The sequence below is a fragment of the Centroberyx affinis genome, unplaced genomic scaffold (assembly GCF_046629955.1).
Source record: "Centroberyx affinis isolate AG114_WGS23_722 - 3 ecotype Tasmania unplaced genomic scaffold, CSIRO-AGI_Caff_v1 ptg002184l_1, whole genome shotgun sequence".
Classification (NCBI taxonomy): domain Eukaryota; kingdom Metazoa; phylum Chordata; class Actinopteri; order Beryciformes; family Berycidae; genus Centroberyx; species Centroberyx affinis.
In genome coordinates, this window is record NW_027280492.1 from 126,944 (window position 1) to 148,820 (window position 21,877).

The window sequence follows — 21,877 nt, forward strand, 5'->3', positions numbered from 1 at the left end:
ATAGAGATCAGGGCCACTGGCGTTCACTCTTGCAAAACAGGTCTAAAAGGGAGGCACTTGTAGCACCTTCACTGATTGTAGCAACTTTTGGTATCTGCTGAAATTGAGTATCCAGTACTCAAGGATCCAGTAGTCAACACTATCTACTACTACTAGAGCTCTTTCTACATGTGAAAAAAGGTAGGTGGATCTTGGTACAATAGTTTAATATTGGGGGAAAATATACTTTTTTTTAACCTGGTACTGGCCCAACATCCAATACCAGGATGGGTGTTGATGCATGCTAACCCTATCAAGGCAGTTCAGTCTGGCTGCAGTTGGGAGTAATTAGAGCTCCCAGTACACTGTATAGGAGACTATGCAGCATGTCCCTCACTTGCCCCTGACTGAGCAGCAGATGTACATAGAGATAACTTATATTCTGCCCTGGTACCGATGTATAAACGTTGTAATAGAGGAAAGTCCTTGTGTGATTATTCAGACAGAGGCTGATGGTAAGAGATGTGCTTGATCACCAGTTAGTAGTTTGGCCTACAATATGAGTTCAATAGTCGTGTGAAACCTTATCACACACAGTAGTGGACACTTGTTCTTGAACAAACCCTGATCTTGGAGCTGTCGTCAGAGAGAGGGAGGACGGCTGTCCAATCAGCATCCTTCCGATATTCACCTAGCAAATCAAATTTCTCTACGCTGTTGCTACGCTCCGGCCCATCCTCCAATCAACTATGCTGCTAGTTGCGGGCCTGAATCCCTCTTCAACCTTCTGCTTTCTGGAGGGGCACCTTCAACCAGCTCCGCGGTGCACTGGCAGTGGCTTTCTTAGTTATAAAGAATAAGTGGAACTAACACTTTGACACAGACACAATGTCATTCCTGTCTATCAGCAGGCTAGCACCTAAACTCCTCAATTCTAAGGTAAGGGGACGAGAGATCGTCTCGATGTCACTTTCACAGTCAGAGCCGTGGACCTTAGCTTGCAAGCTAACGTTAGCTGGCTAACGGCGTAATGGCAAGCTAGTTAACGTTAGCCGGCTAGCTAACGTTAGCCTTGTCAGGCACATTGTGAAATGTCGCTGATTAAGAGCTTAGCTAATAAAAACTAAAGCAACTCGAACAGCTTGAAGAACAATTTGCCTTGCTTGTTGTTTTAAGTTAACATACTATTAATAAAACGCCTAAACTGTAACGTTACTGCTTGTTAGCTTATTCCACAGTAGCTAATGTTAGCATTTAGGAAGCCTTGCTTTTTAGGTTGGCCTGGTATTGTCAGAGCCTGGACCAGTTCCTTTCACTAGTTTGGGGCAATGTTAGTTTTACGTTACTAGCTAGTTTGCATATCTCTTGTTTGTTGTTGGCGACGAATAAGTATTATAGACAGATTAACGTTACAGTCATTGTGATAACAATTAAACTCTCCAGACAACTTTCTGCATGTCTTTATTCCCCACCTCCGTTGACCTTCACGTGGAAAATTCAGCTAGTCATTTAACGTTACAGTATTTGATGGTATCCTAACATATCATAGGATTATCTCATTTAATACAATAAACACCCGAGAAGCAAGCTTTTTAGTATGGCAGGATTCAGACATCTAATGTCAACCCCAGGCATTTCCTCTCAATGGGCACCATGTTACAATTTCTCTAGTTGGATACTGAATGGCCATCGTTTTTATAGTTCAGTCAGTAATATTTGTACTTTCTGAAGACGTAATTTGCTTTGGCCTTCCTGCCGAAGCAGTGCTAATGACTGACAAGTAAGTTGCCTTTCTCTGCTGACAGTATACTGTAACCTACTGTCTTACTCCACTGACCCCTCGGCCTAGACTGCTTACACTTACTCACCCTGACATCAACTTATACCACCTGCTACTGAGGAAATATTTAAGTGAATGACTGACTAGATGTTCAACCCGTCAGGCAAATAATCAATGACTAAACGTTTCCTTCTTTGAACTCTGTACAGACTGGTCGGTATCAGACCCCTCTGTTATCAGTCGTGTAATTAGAATCTGTGCAGCTTATTCATGGGCACACTGACCTATTCCCTCATATCAGCTGTGATATTTTACTCAGCAGCTTTATTAGCAAGGTGGGTTTTGGTAGTTATTACATAACAGACTTTGGTTGTAAAATCCTTTGTCTTTGAACATATCTCTGAAGTATAGCAATAACTCATGTGATTTACATATTGAGAGATTGAGGAAAGCACGTGCGCAAGTGTCATGTGACATACCTTGCTTACATCCTGTCCTTTACCTGAAAAGGAAAAAAGAAAGTTGCACTTGTGTATCTGTGGATTTTGCTATGTTCAAATCTAGTTCATAAAAGTACAGGAAAGAGACTGAATTGGAAGAGTGAAGTCAAGAACTGCTCAATGGTGATATTTTTGTTAGGTTAAACTATTGTTTTTCCATAAACCAGTTAAGGTGTCACTACCAGGCACAACACAGATCTGAGTTGACTTTTCAATAATGTTTCAGCCTCAGTCCAGGATCTCCATTTAGTTTGTTTTTCCTCATTAACCTACAGTGTTTGAGGTGTTTTTGCCTCTATTAGGCCTATATCCCTCTGTGAAGTGGAGTAATCCCACCCTTCCGCTCAGGCAGGTGGAAGCTAGGAGTGACTGAGCGAAACTGGCGCTCTATTTAAAACCCTGTGCTGTTACATAATCTCTCAGCTGTGTAGACAATTTGTAACCACGATGAAGTGAGATCACACCTTTGTTTCTGTCATGAGCCTTTAAGGCCATAGTCCGCACCCACCAGTTGTGGATCCCGGGGGATCCTATTGGGAGCAAAGCCAGCTGTCCCCCTGACCTGAGGCTCCTCCCTCTCCCATTGACAATCTTAATAGGCTGACAGGGGAGTCTCGTTTCAATGACCAGCAACGGCAGGCTCGACTACTCACTACTCCTGCTCAGCTTGGAAAAAGATTACTGGCCGCCATTCAACCACTTTCATAACCCAGGCCAGCCTCATCCATACTAGCCAGTGGCCTTTTTAATCCCGCTTACATCCCCTAGTCTTGTCCCAGTTCCAGCGAGAGTCCCAAGGGTTAAGAGCCTGTGCCTCATGAATTGTAGCCTAATTTTTGGTTACTCAGTGTAACCAATGATTTTTGGGCAGCATCTAGCTTTTTTCATTATGCTTTTAAAATTGCTAATTTTGTACAAAAAAATCTAGTAAATGCCTAATGGAAATCAGAATACTTCCTCCCCCTGCAACCATAGAAATAACAGGACCAATGTCACTAAATTAGACAAAGACAAACTTTGCCTTTCAAGCACCGTTTCGCTCATAATATTGGAATTTCAACTCTGTAACAGTACATTTTTTTACATGGTGTTTAATTATATGGCAATGCCCTCTAATCATCAAACAATACAAAATTTCAAATTAATTTCCTGCCAAATAAATCTGAATATTCATAATGACTCTCATCACTGAGGGTGCAAATATATTGGAGAACACCCGCTCTCTTCTTTAAATAGACTGGCCACACAAATCTGGGTGAAATCTGTGGTCCTTTATTTCACTGATTAAGGCCCCTTCAATCATTATAGAGGAACAGGTGTACAGAGGTTGAAGAATGGTTTATAAACATTGGCGATTGAGACATGACTTGTGTATGTATGCCATTCAGAGGGTGAATAGGCAAGACAAGAAATTGAAGTGTTATTTAATGGGCTGTGGTAGCGCCAAGCATGCAGCAACTGCAGTGCTGCAGGGCTTTTTAAAGTTGACAGTGTCCCGTGTGGATGAAGGTGGTCCACCACCCAAAAGACATCCAGCCAATTGCAGGCCAGTGGTCAAAAACAGATGAAAGAGGCCAATGGAGGCTGACACACATTGTGCAGGGCGACATGCGTGCTACGTTTAGTCAACTGACAGTCCAATACAATGTTGGTGCCCAATAAAAGAATAGACAACTTATTATATCTTGACATGGAGGGGTTTGTCAGCTGATAGCCTTTCAGGATATCACTTATTTCACCACAAAATACTGGGGTTGCATTGGGTTACATATTGAGGAAAAATATTGCCTGATCTGGTGAATCCTGGTTGCGGTTGTTTTGCACCAATGAGAGGATTACGGAGTAGAGAAAATCACATGAGGAAATGAATCTACCCTGCTGTGTATTGACATTGTAGACTGGTAATGGTGGCGTGACGGTGTGTCTTTTCATGGCACACATTGGGCTGTTTGATAGAAGTGGAGCAATATTTGTATGCCTCAGAACTTAACATCATTGGCAATCAGTTGCAAGCCTCCCTGGCAGCAGTTTATCTATCAGTGAATGTTTTTTTTTTAGCAGGGTTAATGCTCGATGCGTCAAGGCAGGAATGGTCCATACACATGAGTTAACTTGGCTTTTTGTAGTGGCCTTCCCAGTTCCAGCCACCTCATCTCAATCCAAGTGAATGCCTTTGGGATGTGTTGGAACAAGCTAATGGGAGTAGAAATCTACCGCCAGCCAATTTAACACAACTATGGAAACAATGGAGACAGCATGGGCCAGCATCCCTGTTGAACATTTGAAACCTTTTTTGGAGTCGATGCCCAGAGGAATGGGGGCTGTGCTGGGGGGCAAAAAAATTAGGTGCTTGTTGATATAAGGAAGGTTTGATATTTCAGTCCCTTGTTTGCTTGTCATTAATCAAAGCCTGCAATTAATTTATGAAAGAAGATTTTTTAATCTCAAAGATATTTTAGGAGTTTCTGACTGCCTGTTAATTAACATTATTGACTTAAAACTATATCTTTATTTATTCAGTTCATAGCTAACCTGAATTGGAGGACTATTAATAAAAAGGACTGCAGTTTTTTAACTTTTCATTTTGATATTCCAAAATCCCTTCAAATTGAAACGGACAAATCACGTCAAGTCTTTTGTGTCATTTCACTCACTGTAGTCCAATTTTTCTGTAATTGTTTCCCGCAGGCTGATGGTCAAGCATCAATGACTAATTTCAGAACATGATATTGTGACCCTTGAGCCTCTTCAAGGTTGTCTAAATGTAAATTTGAGAAGCTCCATTGTGTACTGTAGTAGCCCAGAAGAGCAGCTGTGTCAGTTTGATTTTTGTTTAAGGGTTTTCTCTTATAGGGTTTCTCCTTGTGTCACCAGCACTTAAAATCTTGTTGGTATTCCTTGTCTCTTCCTCAGAATGCCACCTACGTCGTTGTGGCTGCCAGACATGCCAGCGCAACAACAGTGAGTACTCTCAGTCTACTCCAAGGTGATCTCTTGGCTCCTGTTTTTTGGTAGTCTGTGATTGTAGAATTGTAGAAATGGTAATCTATCTGGAGAATTTAGGAAAGACACTATGACCTGTTCTCTTGAGTATTAATAGAACATGCTGACTTTTGTTTAGCTAAAAATCAATTTCTGTTCAGCCAAATGTTTATATAAAGGCTGTTTAATTAACCCCAGTTCAGATTGGAGATTTGTGTGTGTATTCTAAGACTAGAGGGTTGAGCTGATCATTTCATTTCATTACTGATCGGTACACTTTATCATGGATCAATTTTTGTGTTTTTACAGAATCTGAAGGATGTTCTGGCAGACCTTATCCCCAAAGAACAGACCAGGATCAAGAACTTCAAACAGCAGTATGGCAAAACCAACATCGGACAGATTACTGTTGATATGGTGAGCAACTTTAACTGTTCAACAAAATAAAGGACTTTTCACATGATCATTAATTAAAGGATCAGACTAAAATGAGAGCCGTGAATAAATGATTTTGTCGGTTTGAAAGTCAGACTAAATTCTGATACATTATATTGTAGAAACTAGCATGTAGGCTGTCAACCGTGATGTAGATTAGACCTGGCATTTTAGCTTCATCTAATCCGTCTAGGCCTCTCTAGCCTTATTTACTGTGTCAGGTATCGCTACTCGGCCATCTCTCCTAGAGTGGTCACAATAAGAAGCTGCACTGCTCCATGGGGAGGGGAGACATTTTAGCTGAGTCACTCAAACTTTTACCTCAAGTCACTCAAACTTTTACCTCACATTGCCCATCTCAAACTCGCACAGCTCCCATACACACACACACCACTGCAACAACAGTGTCACCCTGATCTGTTCATCATTTACTTCACCACTGACCTCTTCCTAGTTGCCATTTTTAGATGAATTACTTGACCGGGTCTACTTCATGTTTCAGTATGAAACAATGAGTATGCATTGAGCTGTGGCCAGTCCTTTTTATGTGAATTTTTCATTTGTATTCCAAAGCAATTTCTTGTAAGTTATTAATTGTCAGAACATGCCTGCAATTTAATTGAAGAAAGTACTAACCCTAACCCTTGGTAGCTATTAGGGGTGCAACTAACGATTATTTTCATTGTCAATTAATCTGTCGATTATTTTCTCGATTAATCGATTAGTTGTTTGGTCTATAAAATGTCAGAAAATGGTGAAAAATGTCGATCAGTGTTTCCCAAAGCCGAAGATGACGTCCTCAAATGTCTTGTTTTGTCCACAACCCAAAGATATTCAGTTTACTGTCATAGAGGAGTAAAGAAACCAGAAAATATTCACATTTAAGAAGCTGGAATCAGAGAATTTTGACTTATTTTTCTTAAAAAATTACTCAAACCGATTAATCGATTTTCAAAATAGTGGGAGATTAATTTAATAGTTGACAACTAATCGATTAATCGTTGCAGCTCTAGTAGCTATTTATAACCAAATCTGGCAACTGCTTCAATAATATTATGAAACCATAAAGCAATTACTAAATTATGCAATGAGACTTTAAATGGTGTGCACTATACAGACATAATTATTACAAAGTTACAACTGTATGTATAGCGTCAATAAGCCAGGTTATTTAGAATGTAATGTCTATATGCTTGTGTTTTGTATGTTTTCATGTATAGGTCTATGGCGGTATGCGGGGAATGAAAGGTCTGGTGTATGAGACTTCTGTGCTGGATCCTGATGAGGTGAGTATACCAAGTCAAACATAACCAAAAGGACCAGGCTGTGTATTCAATCTCTCAATGATCTTATATTTTGAACTCTGTTGGGCTTTTGAAGATATGCATGCTGTCTATGCACTTATCTAGATTGCATTACTTATCTAGATAACTTTCACTTTTCTTACTGAAGCGGAGTACTAACAGCTTTCAGTGTCAGTGACACTGTTCTTGCATGTCTTGTTAGGCCAGGCCACCGAACAGAACGAGACATTCAATCAACCAAATTCATTGGTAGAACCAGAGGCCACAATGACAGCTTGCCTGCACTCCCTTAATGCACTTGTTGCCCCAACGTTTTAAGAAGAAGCCCACTGGAGCCTGACTATGTATTTGTTTGCATCTCTCTTTCCCCATTGGTGCACAGGGCATCCGTTTCCGGGGCTACAGCATTCCAGAGTGTCAGAAGTTGCTGCCCAAGGCTCCAGGAGGTCAGGAGCCGCTGCCTGAAGGCCTCTTCTGGCTGCTGGTCACGGGACAGGTGCCCACTGAGGAACAGGTGAGAGGGGGAAGGGTGCTGGAGCTGCATGGATAATTGCCCCCCGTGATGATATCAGAGAGAGGACTATAGAACAGACTCGGTTCATCCATCCCTCCGTCTGTCACATGCCAAATCTCAAGACAGTTCACTGCAATTAGAGGTCAAATCAGTGTGACATATTTGCTACTGATTGACCCAAATGGGGGCTACATCATTTGTGGGGGACACAATGTTTACTGTTCCCCTGTTAAAACATCACAAGATCGATCAAAAGATGTTTAGCAGCATACATAGTGAATTATACATGGTAATTATGTATGACTCAGGGAAATTGTTTGCTTATGTAAACCAGTGATTGTTTAATAACCGGGCAACAGGAGATAGGCTGTGCCATAAAAGGCATTTTATTGCTGCTACTGCCAGCCATCTCCTTGAGAGAATATGAGGATAACCTTCCTGATAAGCAAAGGCCTTTTCCTCCTAAGTTATGACTACTACTTTTCATGGAGAGAACAGTGCTCACCACTTTACCCTTTGTACTTTTGCATTGTGAAGTTTTTATTGCACTTGCTATTGACTCTAAGAAATCAGCTGGGGAAGATAGATTAGATTCACGTTTTCCTGCATAGCCAAAATTGTGGAATCCTTAGTAAATAAACAGTTTATGGCTTTCCATGCTACGCACTATGATTTAATCTTTCACCACTCCAGTACTACACATTCCAGTTTGTAGCACTGGGGGATGTTCAGTCAGAGCAACTGGCTATTGAACATTGTAGCTCAAATTCAGTTGCACTGCAGGTGACCCTGCATGTCTTACTCTAGGCTTAATTTTAAATTACCAACTATCAAGGTTATTTAGATTGGCAAGAAATTTTCACCCGCTATAGATTCAGTCTATCGTCAATATCCGTTATATTCATCCACTCGCCCTGCCCTACCAGGAAGGAATAACATTTTTATTTAATGAAAGTACTTTGACTTAGTTATGGAAAGTCATGGATTTGTACATCAGGGCTATGGTGGGAGCCCTGTCCATATACCTGGAACTAATTTCTGTATACCCTAAAGCTTAATGCCTTGGTTTTGATGGGACAATTCAGTAATGTGATAAAGAACATCATTAACTTGAAATGTGACTGTTTTAATTAATCTTTTTGAAAACGTTTCATTTGATTGCAAATATTGTTTGTGTGTATATATATATATATATATATATGTATGTATATGTGTGTGTGTGTGTGTGTGTGTATATATATATATATATATATATATATATATATATATATATAGTATTTTTTTGTTGTAACTGATTTTTACAGTTGGGCCTATTTATCTTCTAATATGTCCAGGGGGGGAAGTATCAGAGTTATTTCTTTACCTATCTACTCACACTGGATACATGTCTACATGTCTGTAGCATTGTAGCATACCCTGAAAAGTTCCTCATTAGGATGAGTAAGAATGAGTGGAAAAGCAAGTCACAAGGTGCCTGCCCACACTGTTTGTGTTGTGTTTCCTAGGTGAACTGGCTGTCAAAAGAATGGGCCAAGAGAGCAGCTCTCCCCTCTCATGTTGTCACCATGTTGGATAATTTCCCCACAAACCTACACCCCATGTCTCAGTTCAGTGCTGCCATCACGGCTCTGAACAGTGAGAGCAGCTTTGCGCGAGCCTACTCTGAGGGCGTCCACAAGACCAAGTACTGGGAGGTGAGTTGCACCTTCACACACAGAAAACCAAACCCATCTTGCTGTGTTATTTCCAAGTCCTAGTCAATGAATTGGATAAATGCACTGAAGCGAGTTAATCCAACCATTTGTTCATGTTTGCTGTTCATATGTGTTTTACTGTCTTGTCAAGTCTTGTGAGAATTTTCCTCTTTGTTTTTAAACATTGCTCAACCTCTTGGCTCGCATAGTTTGTCTATGAAGACTCCATGGACTTGATTGCCAAGCTGCCCTGCGTTGCTGCCAAGATCTACCGCAACCTTTACCGCGAGGGCAGCAGTATCGGAGCCATTGACTCCAACCTGGACTGGTCCCACAACTTCACCAACATGCTGGGCTACAGTGATGCCCAGTTCACCGAGCTCATGAGGCTCTACCTCACCATCCACAGGTGCATCTTGAAACACTTGATCCTAGATTATAAAGTAGCTTTGATTTTGAAAAAAGGTTTGTCAGCACTCTGAAAGGATCCATGCTCCTTTGCCATTTCTTAAATTACTGATCTAAAGTCATAATTTTATCAAAGTTTCCCAATTGGAATATAAAATAATAGTGGAGCTGGAGGGGAAGCACATTCAAACCGGAGTGGTTTTATTGCAAATGCACAAGACATTGATGGGAAATCACTTCAAACAAATGGATCAGGTCACCTCTTTCTGTGCCCAAAGGCTACATGTATGCACTCACCTGTGTTGAGTTAAAAGCATAAGATTGGTGTAAGTCCACACCAGTGCAGATTTTCACTTTCAGAGTCACTACATGGAGCAGTGCACAAATGTTCCCTTCAGTCACAAAAGGTAGGCAAGTGGCTGCAGTACTCCACTGCAAGCCCAGCCCATCTCCCCTTTCAGTGAGTCACATGATTGCAGTGTCAAATTGACTAATCTTTGCCCCCTAGTGTCCATATGGCGTAAGTGCTAGTAGAATACAAAATTAAATTTCTATTTTAGGATGCCTTGGAAATGTTGTCTTAATTTTGAGAATGACTGTTGATAACAACTTGTTTTTGTTGTTGTTGTTTTGGGTTCTTTTTGCTTAATCTACCCCTCTCATAATGTTTCAGTGACCATGAAGGAGGCAATGTCAGTGCCCACACCAGCCACCTGGTGGGCAGTGCACTGTCTGACCCCTACCTGTCCTTCAGTGCAGCCATGAATGGCCTGGCTGGTCCTCTGCATGGCCTGGCTAATCAGGTTTGTGCTAAATGTGTCCCAGCAACTGAGTTGTTGTACTAGTTTCTGCTCCTAGGCTGTAGCTGCTGTCTGTCAGAAAATGTTAGTGAAGGTATCAGGTATCATCCCCATAGACTTTGTGTGTTATTTAGGATGATAATGTGGCCTGGTTATTGTGTATGATGATTACAAACACCATTTTGAATTTTGCAGTAACTCACCAGTGATGTGTATTTCTTTGTGCATCCCACAGGAGGTGCTGGTGTGGCTGACGGCCCTGCAGAAGGAGCTGGGTGGAGAGGTGTCTGACGAGAGGATGAGGGATTACATCTGGAACACGCTCAAGTCTGGCAGGGTAAGGACACACCATATCCAATTCTACTATCGGTATGAACACATTTCAACACTCCCATGAGGGAGTTTCAAGGTAAGCCTTAGGAATGTTGGGAGTCTTATCCTACCCTTACCCTAACTTGTCATCATGGTTGTTAAGGATGCCTTGATCCTCAATTTGGAAAGGGTGTTGCAGAAAAAGAGGTGATTGGGCCTTTGCCTTCAGGGCTACTAGACTTAGGAACAACCTCAGGCTGGATAAATCTGGTATCATCTTTTAAATCAATCCTTAAAACTCAACAAACATTTCCATTGACTTGCTTTTATGTAATTACCTCTTTTGTGACTGCATTCTTGCCCTGCTTTCATATTTCATATTTTCATATATATATATATATATATATATATATATATATATATATATATATATATATATATATTTTCAACAATATCTATATTGGGATTTATCAGGACCCCAGGAAGACTAGAGGCACATCAATGGGGATCCTTAAATAAACATAAACATAAACATTGGTTTTGTAACATAGCAGCCCTTGGGCTGAAAGAAGCAACAAAGTACAAAAATACAGTCAAATAAATGCCAGATCAGCCCAACCCTCCCTCCCTAACACCACCACCCACCCCATACCCCCCAAAGCCCATCCCCCAAAACCCACACATGACCATCCTACCCACCCCATCAGGTCCGACCACTAAAGCCCTATTCGCACAGGACTAGTATTACCTGGGGACCTCTAGTAATTTGTAATAATTGCAGAGGTTGTCTGTGATCTTAACCCTGTGCGAATCTGCCATGTCCGTAATTTGTAAAGTAAAAATTCCACCGTAAATTACCCACCATATTTCGCCAAACACAGAGGTCATGTGATAATATTAGTCCCGTGCGAATCGGCATCTCGGTGATTTGGTGTCGTATTTTTTTTTCTTTTTCAAGGTTTTTTGTTGATGTTACGCAGAGCCTTGACATCATATCCGGGGGACAATGTCAGTAAATTCGAGTAAAATACAGACTTCGCTTATCCCGTGCAAATGCGCCGCACGAAACACAGACATGGGGGGGTAATTTCTATATCACATGAGGTCCCCAGGTAACACTAGTCCCATGCGAATAGGGCTAAATTCTTTCAGAGTATGTCTGCTTTGATATTTCTTAACATTTCCTTATTGCTTTTTTCAATCCTTTGTTAATAATAATAATGATAATAATAATACATTTTATTTGTAAGCGCTTTACACTTTAAAGCACTTTGTAACTGTTTTTAAGAATACTTAATAAAGATTATTAGTTGTAGTACTAGTATTATCTCACCACAGTTTGGAAGATGTACGTTTAAAGTGAGATTTGCCCTCTCTCGGCCATAGGTGGTGCCAGGCTATGGCCACGCCGTCCTTAGGAAGACTGACCCACGTTACACCTGCCAGCGTGAGTTTGCCCTGAAGCACCTGCCCAACGACCCCATGTTCAAGATGGTTGCCCAGCTTTACAAGATTGTGCCCAATGTACTGCTCGAGCAGGGCAAGGCCAAGAACCCCTGGCCCAATGTGGATGCCCACAGCGGAGTGCTGCTGCAGGTAAGGGATATGAGGTGGTGGTTGTGGGGGGGGGGGGTTAAAGAGAACAAACACTTGCTAATTCATGTAGTTGGAATGATTTTATTACAACAGCTTTCATAATAGAAAATACTTTCATGTATCAAACTTGTAGCCCAAAATTTTCAATCATGCAGTTGTAATTTTACACTATCAAGCTTGCCTTATCCCATCCTGACCTGTCTCTCTCTCTGCTGGTCTGTCTGCTCAGTACTATGGAATGACTGAGATGAATTACTACACTGTGCTGTTCGGCGTGTCCCGAGCCCTGGGTGTGCTGGCCCAGCTGGTGTGGAGCAGAGCCCTGGGCTTCCCCCTGGAGCGCCCCAAGTCCATGAGCACGGATGGACTGATGGCACTGGTGGGGCCCAAGTCAGGCTGAAGACAAACAAAGCCGAAGGGAGTTGGGGGTTAGTGTAAAGGGTGGGAGGAGGAGGAAATAACAAATGGCAGATATAAGTTGACCCCCTGTCCTTCCCAACCCCAGGGAAATGGGATTCAAAGAGACAGTACGCTTTTAATGTCATTTCACGAAAAAAGGGCCTTTTAAATCTTTAACCATTAGTGTTAGTGTGTTAGTTAACCACAGAAAAGTTTTCGCACCATGCCTCCATATTTGGAAGATGAGAAGCGAAAACTTGAAACACACATACACGTTCCCCCTAATAGGCTCAAACTATATCTGCTAGCATCAGTAAGATTTTTCCCTGAGATATTGGTACAGTGCCTGTGTGTCTGTCTGTGAGCTCTGGGCCAGAACTACAAATAGGCAATGGCATTCAAAGGGAATTGGGGGGGGTGAATTACACTTCCTTTGTTAAAAGCTAAAGATCTAGTAGTTAATTATCTGACTCAGCCTTTGCTGCTTTTGGCTTATGCTGTGATTTTGAGAGGATATTCCCAAGCAAAAACTTTTATTTTTTTCAATTAAAAGTCTCAACTTAGTTTCTTCTATGCAATGTTCCCGGACGTCATCCCACCCAGTCTATCCATACATTTCACTCCCATTTTGAACACTCCAGTTTAGGAAAAAAAGGTCCTCCCCAGTAAAATTAGCAAGCTGTTCAAGATACACATTTATAAACATGAAAATCAGTTAAAAGATACTGCCCCTTTAAATCTTTGGTCTCCTGTTTTTCTCCGACTTCCGTGTATTGTTTTTTTTTTTTTTTTGTTTCTCATGACCTCTATCACCTCTATGATCAAAATAACTGTCTTGTCGAAACAGAAATGCTTTCCCCCTACTTTTTTTCAATAAAATACTTTCAAATTGATATGGGTGTTGTGCTCGAAGGGTGCTCTGAATAGCAGTCTAGAGAACCAAAAAGCATAATTGTATACAGTGACAGAATGCTAAAGGGATTGAGTAAAGGATGTTATAATTTGCTTACAGTAAATTCTTAAGAGCAAGCTTGAATTACAAGTTGGTAGCCAGGGGGGCTTTGTACTTGTTGAAGTCCTGTCTTATTTGAGTGTGTGTTTGTTAATCCCCACAGGAGAGCGCTTCAGTCATCAACTACTCCAAAATGAGCACTTGCTAGATTGGATTTCCTAATTTGTAGCAGTAGAAACCCCAGGTTGATTTAGTGTCCTTTTTGCAGAGGTTTTGGGTGTTTAATATGTATAAAAATATAATCTTTGGGTTCTCATTTTGTGGTTTTATTTATACTTTGTGTATATAGGTATATATATGTATAGCTTGAATGTATGAGCTCTACGCGACCATTTGCTTGTATAACCACAGTAATTACCGTAGTTTACCAACACTGTGTAATGTCAAATCTCACTGGTCACTGGAAAATGTGGCTTTTTCTGCTTTTTGAAAATTCTGACAACGAACAAAACACATACTGCAGCTATCTTGTATATACAGTAATTCTCGCCTAGTTCTATGGGCTTAGCCGGTGCTGTTTTGCAGGTGTTTGATTTGAATGTTTCAAGCTTGCTCTTAAGTCTGAGTTCTGTAGCAGCTTCACCTCTTGCTCCTAGGTTTGTCAACACTCCATTTTGTGTAGTTTAAGCTGGATCTTGCATCCTGCTCCAACAAGTAGTAGTCTTTCCATCTTAGTCAGTAATTTGAATCACGCAAATTTTTGAATCTCTCTGCCTTGCTACCATCTCCCTTTTGGCTTTATCAGGTGTGTGTTTATATTATTATTGTAGTATTCTTCCATGTGGTTGGTGTTTAAGATATGTGGTTATTTTGATCGTAGAGGAGCATAAAGGTTGTGTGTGTGTGTGATAGCTGGGAGAATTCATTGCAGATGGATTCATCAGAGAAACAGTTGGGGGATGGGGCTGGATGGGTCAAATGGGCAAGAAGTGCTTGACAGAGCAAATATTGGAAAATGTAACAAAAAAGGAAAAACAATAAAAGTTTTTATTAACAGTTGCTGTTTTGTCTCATTTTGTTCATGGGATAGAAAAGTGCATGGTCTTACTGTAGGGGTACATGATGCAATTGCAGTGATCTGGCATTTCTAAATGGAAAATCCTTAATTTCCCCCAGGGGGATGTTATCTTGAATGTGGACTTGTAAATACTCTGTTCATATGAAATACATGCACAGCCATTTCATAGTCGGGGCAGTGCCTTGTCCACACAGCTGATCATCTCCACTTCTATGGCTTTTATGAGGCGTAGTCTTGTCTGTAACCTGAGGATAAAATTACAAACTGAACACATTCTTGACCTCTGTTACATGAGCAAACCCTCACTCAGTGTAAACCTTGAGAGAATCATCTAGCTGGATGTTTGTTTCAGCATACAGACAACAGGAATGGTGACCTGAATAGTTTTAGGTTTTGCATAATCAAGCCACGGAGCTACCACAGGAGAATCCATGTTGGTAACTAGAGGCACCTAACTGGTAATGAGTTTTTTTTTCCTTCCAACAAGAAAAAAAAACTACAAAGCCTATAAGGTAATACCATTACTTCTCCAATTTCACCTCTTCCCATAGGGCTTACACTTTAAATTCTATCCTTATTCAGTTATACACGTATCTCTGCAACAAGACTAGCATTGCGAAGGCTGAGTTTTATGTAATTAAGGAAATTGGTATGATCAAGAAGGTAGATAGTCCCAAGTACCCACCTCTCCTATGTGCTGTTATTAATAACTGTCCCACATACCATCACCCCACTCTGGTTTCTTGTGGGTCAGCTGCCCTTGGAAACGACTGTGTCCCATCCCGTGCCACTGTCCCCCATAATGACTCTCTCCCCCTCTGCGTGCACGCACACACACACACACGCATGTTCTTTCCAGTGACAAATTGATTTTGTGCCAGACGATGCAACGGAACCTCAACTCTCCTCAGCGTCCCAGACTGTGGGATAGAAGACGTGCTTCAACAAGTCGCTCCACAGCTTCAGCGAAACGTGTTCCAACTAAAACCTCAAAGGTCGCATCTACTGCAATATAATGAAAAAATGCATTGAAAAAAGTAGTTCACAATCAAACGAGTCGATCAAAAAATAAAGAATCACGTATTTACACCTGGATTTTTATTATTTAAATAACATTAAACCTCGACTACACCAACAGACAGCATTCACAAGGATTCATTTTGGCTCCCAAGAGGAAAAGTGATGCGACTGTAACTCTTCAATGGGTGATAGTAATGTATTAGGCCCTCTTTCCTTGTAGATTACTGTCATTACACCTGCATTTTGACATGAGTGTATATACCAGGGGGCATGGGGAGGGTGAGGGGTTCATAAAATATTTTTCAGATATACAGTGTTGACTCCTACGATAAAATACTTTGTGCATTAACCCTCTGGGACCTGCCATTCATTGCAACTAGACATATCACTCAGTGAACAGTTCTATACACTATTCTAGGGGAAATCAGACCATAATTGACAGAAATAAAAAAACGCAAATGGAATTTTTACTTATTTTATTATAAAACCACTGCACACAAAGAGGTTGAAAGAGAAAAATATATGAAAAATGTTCAAATGGGCCTTTGAAAGCTCCCTGAAGTGATTTGGCACTTCTGCCATCTATACTTTCCCATCTTTACTCTGTGTATATTGTCTGTCTGGAACAGAGAAGTCCAATGGTACTCCCATCAGTTCAGCAGAGAGCAGCTCCTGGACACACCAAAATATTAAAAAGTTAGCAAATTGAAATTATCACCATTCCTTTCACAGTAATAATAATATCGAGTCCTTCCATAAAATGGCGTTCATCCACGGAATAACAACTTTCAGGGGCAGATGGTTGTCTTCCTCGTCACTACACCTGAAAAGTTGTTCCAAAACTTCCTCCGGAATAAACTCTTTCCTCGCCATCTCTTCGCATGGCATTAGCCGGTGTTCCGGTAGCTCGAAGGTAAACAAGCCAAGCCTTCGATGGACTCTACGTGACGACGTCTAGCGTTGAGCACATGATCAGTAAAGATGGCGGATTACAATTGATTCACACATATATGGATAGGGTTAGGTCTATGTGCCAACTAAACTGGTGACCGATCCATATGTTTTATAACTTTACATTTTACTTTCACAACGAAACCTAGCGGAGCACATAGACGATCTTGGGCTGGTTAGTTAGCTGCGATTCTGTAGTTTCACATGCAAAAAAACGCATATCTCTAGCTCAAGTTATTGGGACAGAGTGATGTTTTAAAGACAACATGACATTTGGTATCGGATCCGATACTTTAAGGGTTAAGTCCTCAAATCTGTAAGGTCTCAGCATTCTGAAGATAAAAGGAGTGTCTACTAAAATAATGTTGGGGTGGAGATCAACATACATTATGCAAACATTATTGATAATATGAGCATGCTTAACCACTGAATATTATGTTAACAGTATAAAATAGACCATCTTTTTATTGCTTAAAAATATGAAACTCAAATAATGACATACAACTTCAACTTTTAATAATTTAGAGTACAAGTGATTCGTAAAGACCCACTCCCATATTTTAAATACACAATATTGTCCATGCATTGATAACAATTAATTTTCCCTTCATTTCCAATCACTTCTCTGACGGAGAGAAAATAAACCACATCATCATGGAAGCCCATATGAACCCAAGTTCAGTTTTATTGGAGCATGTGAAATAATGAATCGGCTATTATGAGAAGACCATACTAAAAATGACTTCTTCCATTGACCTGTAGGTCAGCCTCACCTGGTGTTTGCTGAGCCCTTTTTCATGGCATAAAGCAATGGGCTACTCAGATATGAAACATAAATCCTAATGAGAAGTAGTCATGCCCCAGCAATGCAACAGATAAACACTAGAAAATATATATCCAGCTCTTTAGTTACATTCATGCATCATAAATAAATCACACAGTAAAATAAAAACTTCTTGAAGCTGTCAAAAAACAAATGAAGCAAGGAAACCCAAGAGCAGGGATAATGTTTTATTCTACAGCCCACAGTGTAGATTATTAGTATACTATACAGTATACTGAGAATGTACATGGCATGAAGTAAGAGCACAGTATGGCTAACACTGGTTTTTACTGATGTTCTTCAGAAGATGTACCACAGGATCCCATAAGCGGGGTTGGGAAACTCTCTTTCAGCACGTATTCTATTACAGATTGCTTGTTATTAGTGCAATAATCCATAGGATTACTATAACTGTAACGTAAACAGAATACTAGCAATGACTTTGCCACAAAATGAAGAATTAAACTAGCTATTCCGCTTTAACTGATTAATTTGAATATGTCATCTACAACAATGTTTAGCCATCATTTCAAGCAGAATTAAATGTTTGTCTATAATGTCAATCAAAAATGGCATTTTTCTCCTTTAATTATAATTCCATGGAGCCTAATTCAACAAAATTACTTATTGTAATTCCACTGCATTTACAATACTACCCAACCCTGTTCATTGGTACAAGGTAGCTTACAATTGTTAATAATTCAGGTGTTCTTGGTTATGCTAGTTTTTTCCCTGTTTATTACCTGATAGTAACTAGTGCTGGGCTGTAAAATAAGGCATTACTGCAATGGCAGACCAAGCCTCAATGTCCAAAACTACAACCGTCACACCATAACATAGTCAAGTTAAAGCTTAATTTCCCAATACTCTAAGTCAATTGAAGCCAAAGCTAAATAAAGACAAAATGACCTTTTTCCCTCTGCAAAAAGAAGCACTTGAATAATATTCTCACAGCACACAGTGAGGGGAGGCAATGTCTTTTTTTTCCCCAAACATGGCACATCTAATTTTAAACCCAATAAAATGTACTTAATTTGCATAATCAGTGCTGCATAAATTGAACATCTTCAAAGGATAAAATGAATACATTTATCGGCTTGCACTGAATTCAATACCATAGGTCAGACAATATATTAAAACTAAGATTTTATAAAGTAAAAGGAAGGGCAAATTATATTCTTTACTAATATAACCAACTGTTGCAAGTGCTGAACTGAAAGAGACAATCGGACACACCTTGACTTGAAAATGATAATGCGGTAATGATAGTGAGTGGGGCGTAACCCCCCCGTCCCCCCGAGGGCACGGTGAGTAGTGAGCCTTGTTCCCAGTCAACAGCCAAACACACGTCCATATTAGCACAAATTCAGCCTCAAAGGCTCCCTGTGCCTTTTGTAAAAGTCAAGTGTGTTTTGTTCACTGTCCTAGGAGTCCATTCATCGTCAAATAATAGTCGACTCGCTGCCATTGATATTATGATGTTGCATGGATTCACTATTTTGTTTACATAAATATAGCTTGTAACTGCAATGGAGCGAGCAGCAATGCAGGGTCCTCTGCCAAGGAAGGATCCCTTGAGTGGAGGTAGATGGAAACTGTACAGACTTAAACTTATGGAGGGGGGATGTAATTGAAAAATGACTAATGTGTCATATTATGTGGAAGCAGGAATAAGAACAATTCTGATTGTTCCTACATTGTGCTTACGAGGGTTGGATGGTCCTACATCTTCGAGTGAGGAAGCACTGCGACATCTCGGTGGTGGGGGAGACTTGAAGCGGCGGGCGACTGAGCGGCATCATGCAGGTCCGTGGGGATAAAGCAGATGAAGGTTGGTATTGGTGTAAGGCTAGAAGAGGACATACAGCGGCCAGCCTCACGTCTGGTGCACCTCGTGAAACATCAGCTCCCGCGGGATACGAGTCTCTGGGCCATAAAGCTTACAGGCTCGCCGCTCAAACGCAGCAACGTTCTGCTTTACGACTTCATCGAAGAACACCGTGGCTAACTGGGAGTGCAGCAAAGAGCGGAACTCAAACGAGATCTGTAAAAGATATAGTACAACATAATATAATTTTTAGTATATGACAAAGAGGAGATGAGTCATAAAATATGGAAGCTGTAAATATGGGATACAACACAGACAAATAAAATTATTAAAGAGGCAAGGACAGGAACAGAAGGACAGATGGACACTGTAGATAAATCACAATAAGCAAGCGATGAACATAGTATGGGCTACTCACAGAAAAGTCTACAGTGCAGGTGCGAGGGTAGCCAGGAATGCCAGGACTGAAGCGCCATATCGTCTCCAGGTGATTGAATAGCTTTCCATCTGTACACACTGCCTAAATCCATACAAAGGAGAAACTCTTACAGCTGTTTTATGAAACACTGAACATCAGACATATCATCATTTGTGAGACTAACAATCTCACTGAAGCTAGTGGCACTTACTTTGACTAGATGAGGCCGGACACTAGTGATCATAGATGTGTATCTCTCTACCACAGGTGGGAAACCCACTTCAAGCTGGGCTTTGGAGTGTCCTGCTCTTTTCATGATGGTCTGCGACTTCTTACACCAGGGCACAAAGTGCTTGTATTCATCCACATTGGCCACCACTTCATACATCTCCTGCATGGAGAACCTAAGGCAGCCAGCATTGTAAAGTTAAGGCATAAACAATAACACTCAATGCCTTTTGTAAAATGAATTCAAGTGATACAGTTACTATTGGCTTATACTGGAAAATTACCCAAGTATCCTACGCTCCGAGTACTCCTTCCTTTTGTTGGTGAGGCTGATGAAGTTTCTGCTTTGGGGAACGGTTGTCATTGTGTCCCAGTCCTGAAGGCAAAGCACTCTGGGAGTTCTTGTCATCAGTATGCCACAGGATGACAAGTGTCTAAAAATTAAGAGGAAACGTCCCATAAGCCACATTCTGGAATGAGTATAACCTGCCACAAGCACCCCCCATAACAAAGAAAGGCCTATGACATTCCAGTTTCCTGCCACCAAAGTCATTGAGTATAGGCTGGATAATACACTGGTCCAACAGGGAATGGAAGGTACCTACTGTATTTTGGGGCATGCTGGTATTTTCTGAGTTGGGCCTCTTATATGAACAGAAAAAAAGCAATGTAATGTGACACCCAGTCATGCTTGTTGCACCGTTCAGGGGGTGTGTTTTCTAGGAGGTGACCTGTGGAAGCTGGCCTACTGTGTTATGACTGCTAGTCAACAAGTTTAATTAGAAACTGGCTTATTGTCATTCTCTTGACAATACAACTCAATATTTCGGCAGTAACAATGTATCACAGCCAGAAAACCCGGATACCCTCTGACCTATTTGTGTCTATACCGTTTCAATCACAAAAGATACAGCGACACGATCATAGTCAAGCATTATTGAACGGTTATGTGTCATGACAACCAGGCTCCAAATGGCTGCATGTCAGGCTCACCTGATGTTTTGTCGCAGGCATCCTCTTGTCCCCGCTGTGCGACAGGACCGAGGAGAGCCCACAGTGGCAATCTCCAGAAACTCGCTGAATGTTCTGACACCCATGGGTAACCTCCGGGCACCGGCCGTGGCTGCCATGAAGTCAGCCACTGAGTTCAGGGGAGTGAGATCCTTAGCCGAGTCCGGTCTGGTCCAAGACCAGGTGCCGGTTAAAATCCTGTTTCGGTCGGACGGGTATAATTAACACTTAATTCGGACCTGCCAGGCTAACTAGCTGGCATAAGCTAGCTGCCAATCTACAACTATCTAACTACCACAGTCGCCGCCTGTCCCAACGTCTCCCTGAGCTGCATTTAGCGTTATCGACGTAACTGCTAGCTAGCTAGCTAGCTATGTTTTATAACGACTCCGAACAAACGCGACCTAGGGCCGCGTTCTCCTATTTTTTGCAGCAATACTCATATCACTCCGTGTCTGAAGCCTCCAAGTTGCTGACAAAGACATGCCATTTACTGGGTTTCGTCTTAGGTATTGTCAAATGACTCCCGGCCGTGGTCGACCTTCGGCTGCTAAATAAAACGCCGGTGGTGCTGCGGGGGACAAACTGTTCCTTTCTTCTGTCAGTTGGCCTTCGGTTTGGCTAATGGATTCCCTCCCTGGTTCCCTTGGTGAAATGCTGCCTCCCACCGTGGTGGAGGGTAAAGGCTGAAAACTAGCACACTCATGCTACTACCCCTCACATTTTATCCAGGAAATATTATTCTCTGGTTATTCAATTATCAGTATTCTTCAGTATTCTCAAAAATATCGCACTCTAACTACTTATACTTTCTGTCAGATAGAGACTCCCATCTAACGTTAAAATAAGCATTTAGGACAATTGT

At 41.2% G+C, this 21,877-nt stretch overlaps 2 protein-coding genes across 3 annotated transcripts; one reads left to right on the top strand and one right to left on the bottom strand.

Annotated features, from left to right (window-relative positions):
* The first annotated feature begins 769 nt into the window (after positions 1-769).
* Positions 770-14,711, top strand: cs (citrate synthase). Its single transcript, XM_071532302.1, has 11 exons — positions 770-918; positions 5,173-5,220; positions 5,551-5,658; positions 6,897-6,962; positions 7,363-7,494; positions 9,000-9,188; positions 9,398-9,597; positions 10,270-10,399; positions 10,632-10,733; positions 12,095-12,304; positions 12,534-14,711. The coding sequence occupies exons 1-11, from the start codon at positions 868-870 to the stop codon at positions 12,702-12,704; spliced, it is 1,407 nt and encodes a 468-aa protein (XP_071388403.1). The 5' UTR covers positions 770-867; the 3' UTR covers positions 12,705-14,711.
* A 1,643-nt stretch (positions 14,712-16,354) lies between these two features.
* coq10a (coenzyme Q10A) lies at positions 16,355-21,611 on the bottom strand. Of its 2 annotated transcripts, XR_011696051.1 has the most exons (6): positions 20,995-21,611; positions 20,286-20,435; positions 19,985-20,177; positions 19,774-19,875; positions 19,235-19,571; positions 16,355-16,425 (listed from the first exon to the last, which is right to left on the bottom strand). XR_011696051.1 is itself a non-coding variant. In XM_071532308.1 (5 exons), the coding sequence occupies exons 1-5, from the start codon at positions 21,129-21,131 to the stop codon at positions 19,404-19,406; spliced, it is 750 nt and encodes a 249-aa protein (XP_071388409.1). In that variant the 5' UTR covers positions 21,132-21,611; the 3' UTR covers positions 17,199-19,403. The 2 variants fall into 2 exon arrangements, 1 of the variants encoding a protein (XP_071388409.1); XM_071532308.1 differs by lacking the exon at positions 16,355-16,425 and having other exon boundaries at positions 17,199-19,571.
* Between the last annotated feature and the right edge of the window lie 266 nt (positions 21,612-21,877).

What these genes read in the sequence shown, in the direction of transcription:
- cs (XM_071532302.1), top strand. Translation starts at nt 868, where the DNA reads ATGTCATTCCTGTCTATCAGCAGGCTAGCACCTAAACTCCTCAATTCT. An exon ending in CTAAACTCCTCAATTCTAAG is followed by an intron (nt 919 to 5,172) that starts GTAAGGGGACGA and finishes TCTCTTCCTCAG; the next exon opens with AATGCCACCTACGTCGTTGT. An exon ending in ACAAGACCAAGTACTGGGAG is followed by an intron (nt 9,189 to 9,397) that starts GTGAGTTGCACC and finishes TGGCTCGCATAG; the next exon opens with TTTGTCTATGAAGACTCCAT.
- coq10a (XM_071532308.1), bottom strand. Translation starts at nt 21,131, where the DNA reads ATGGCAGCCACGGCCGGTGCCCGGAGGTTACCCATGGGTGTCAGAACA. An exon ending in TGCCTGCGACAAAACATCAG is followed by an intron (nt 20,436 to 20,994) that starts GTGAGCCTGACA and finishes CTTAATTTTTAG; the next exon opens with ACACTTGTCATCCTGTGGCA. An exon ending in CCTGCACTGTAGACTTTTCT is followed by an intron (nt 19,572 to 19,773) that starts GTGAGTAGCCCA and finishes TATCTTTTACAG; the next exon opens with ATCTCGTTTGAGTTCCGCTC.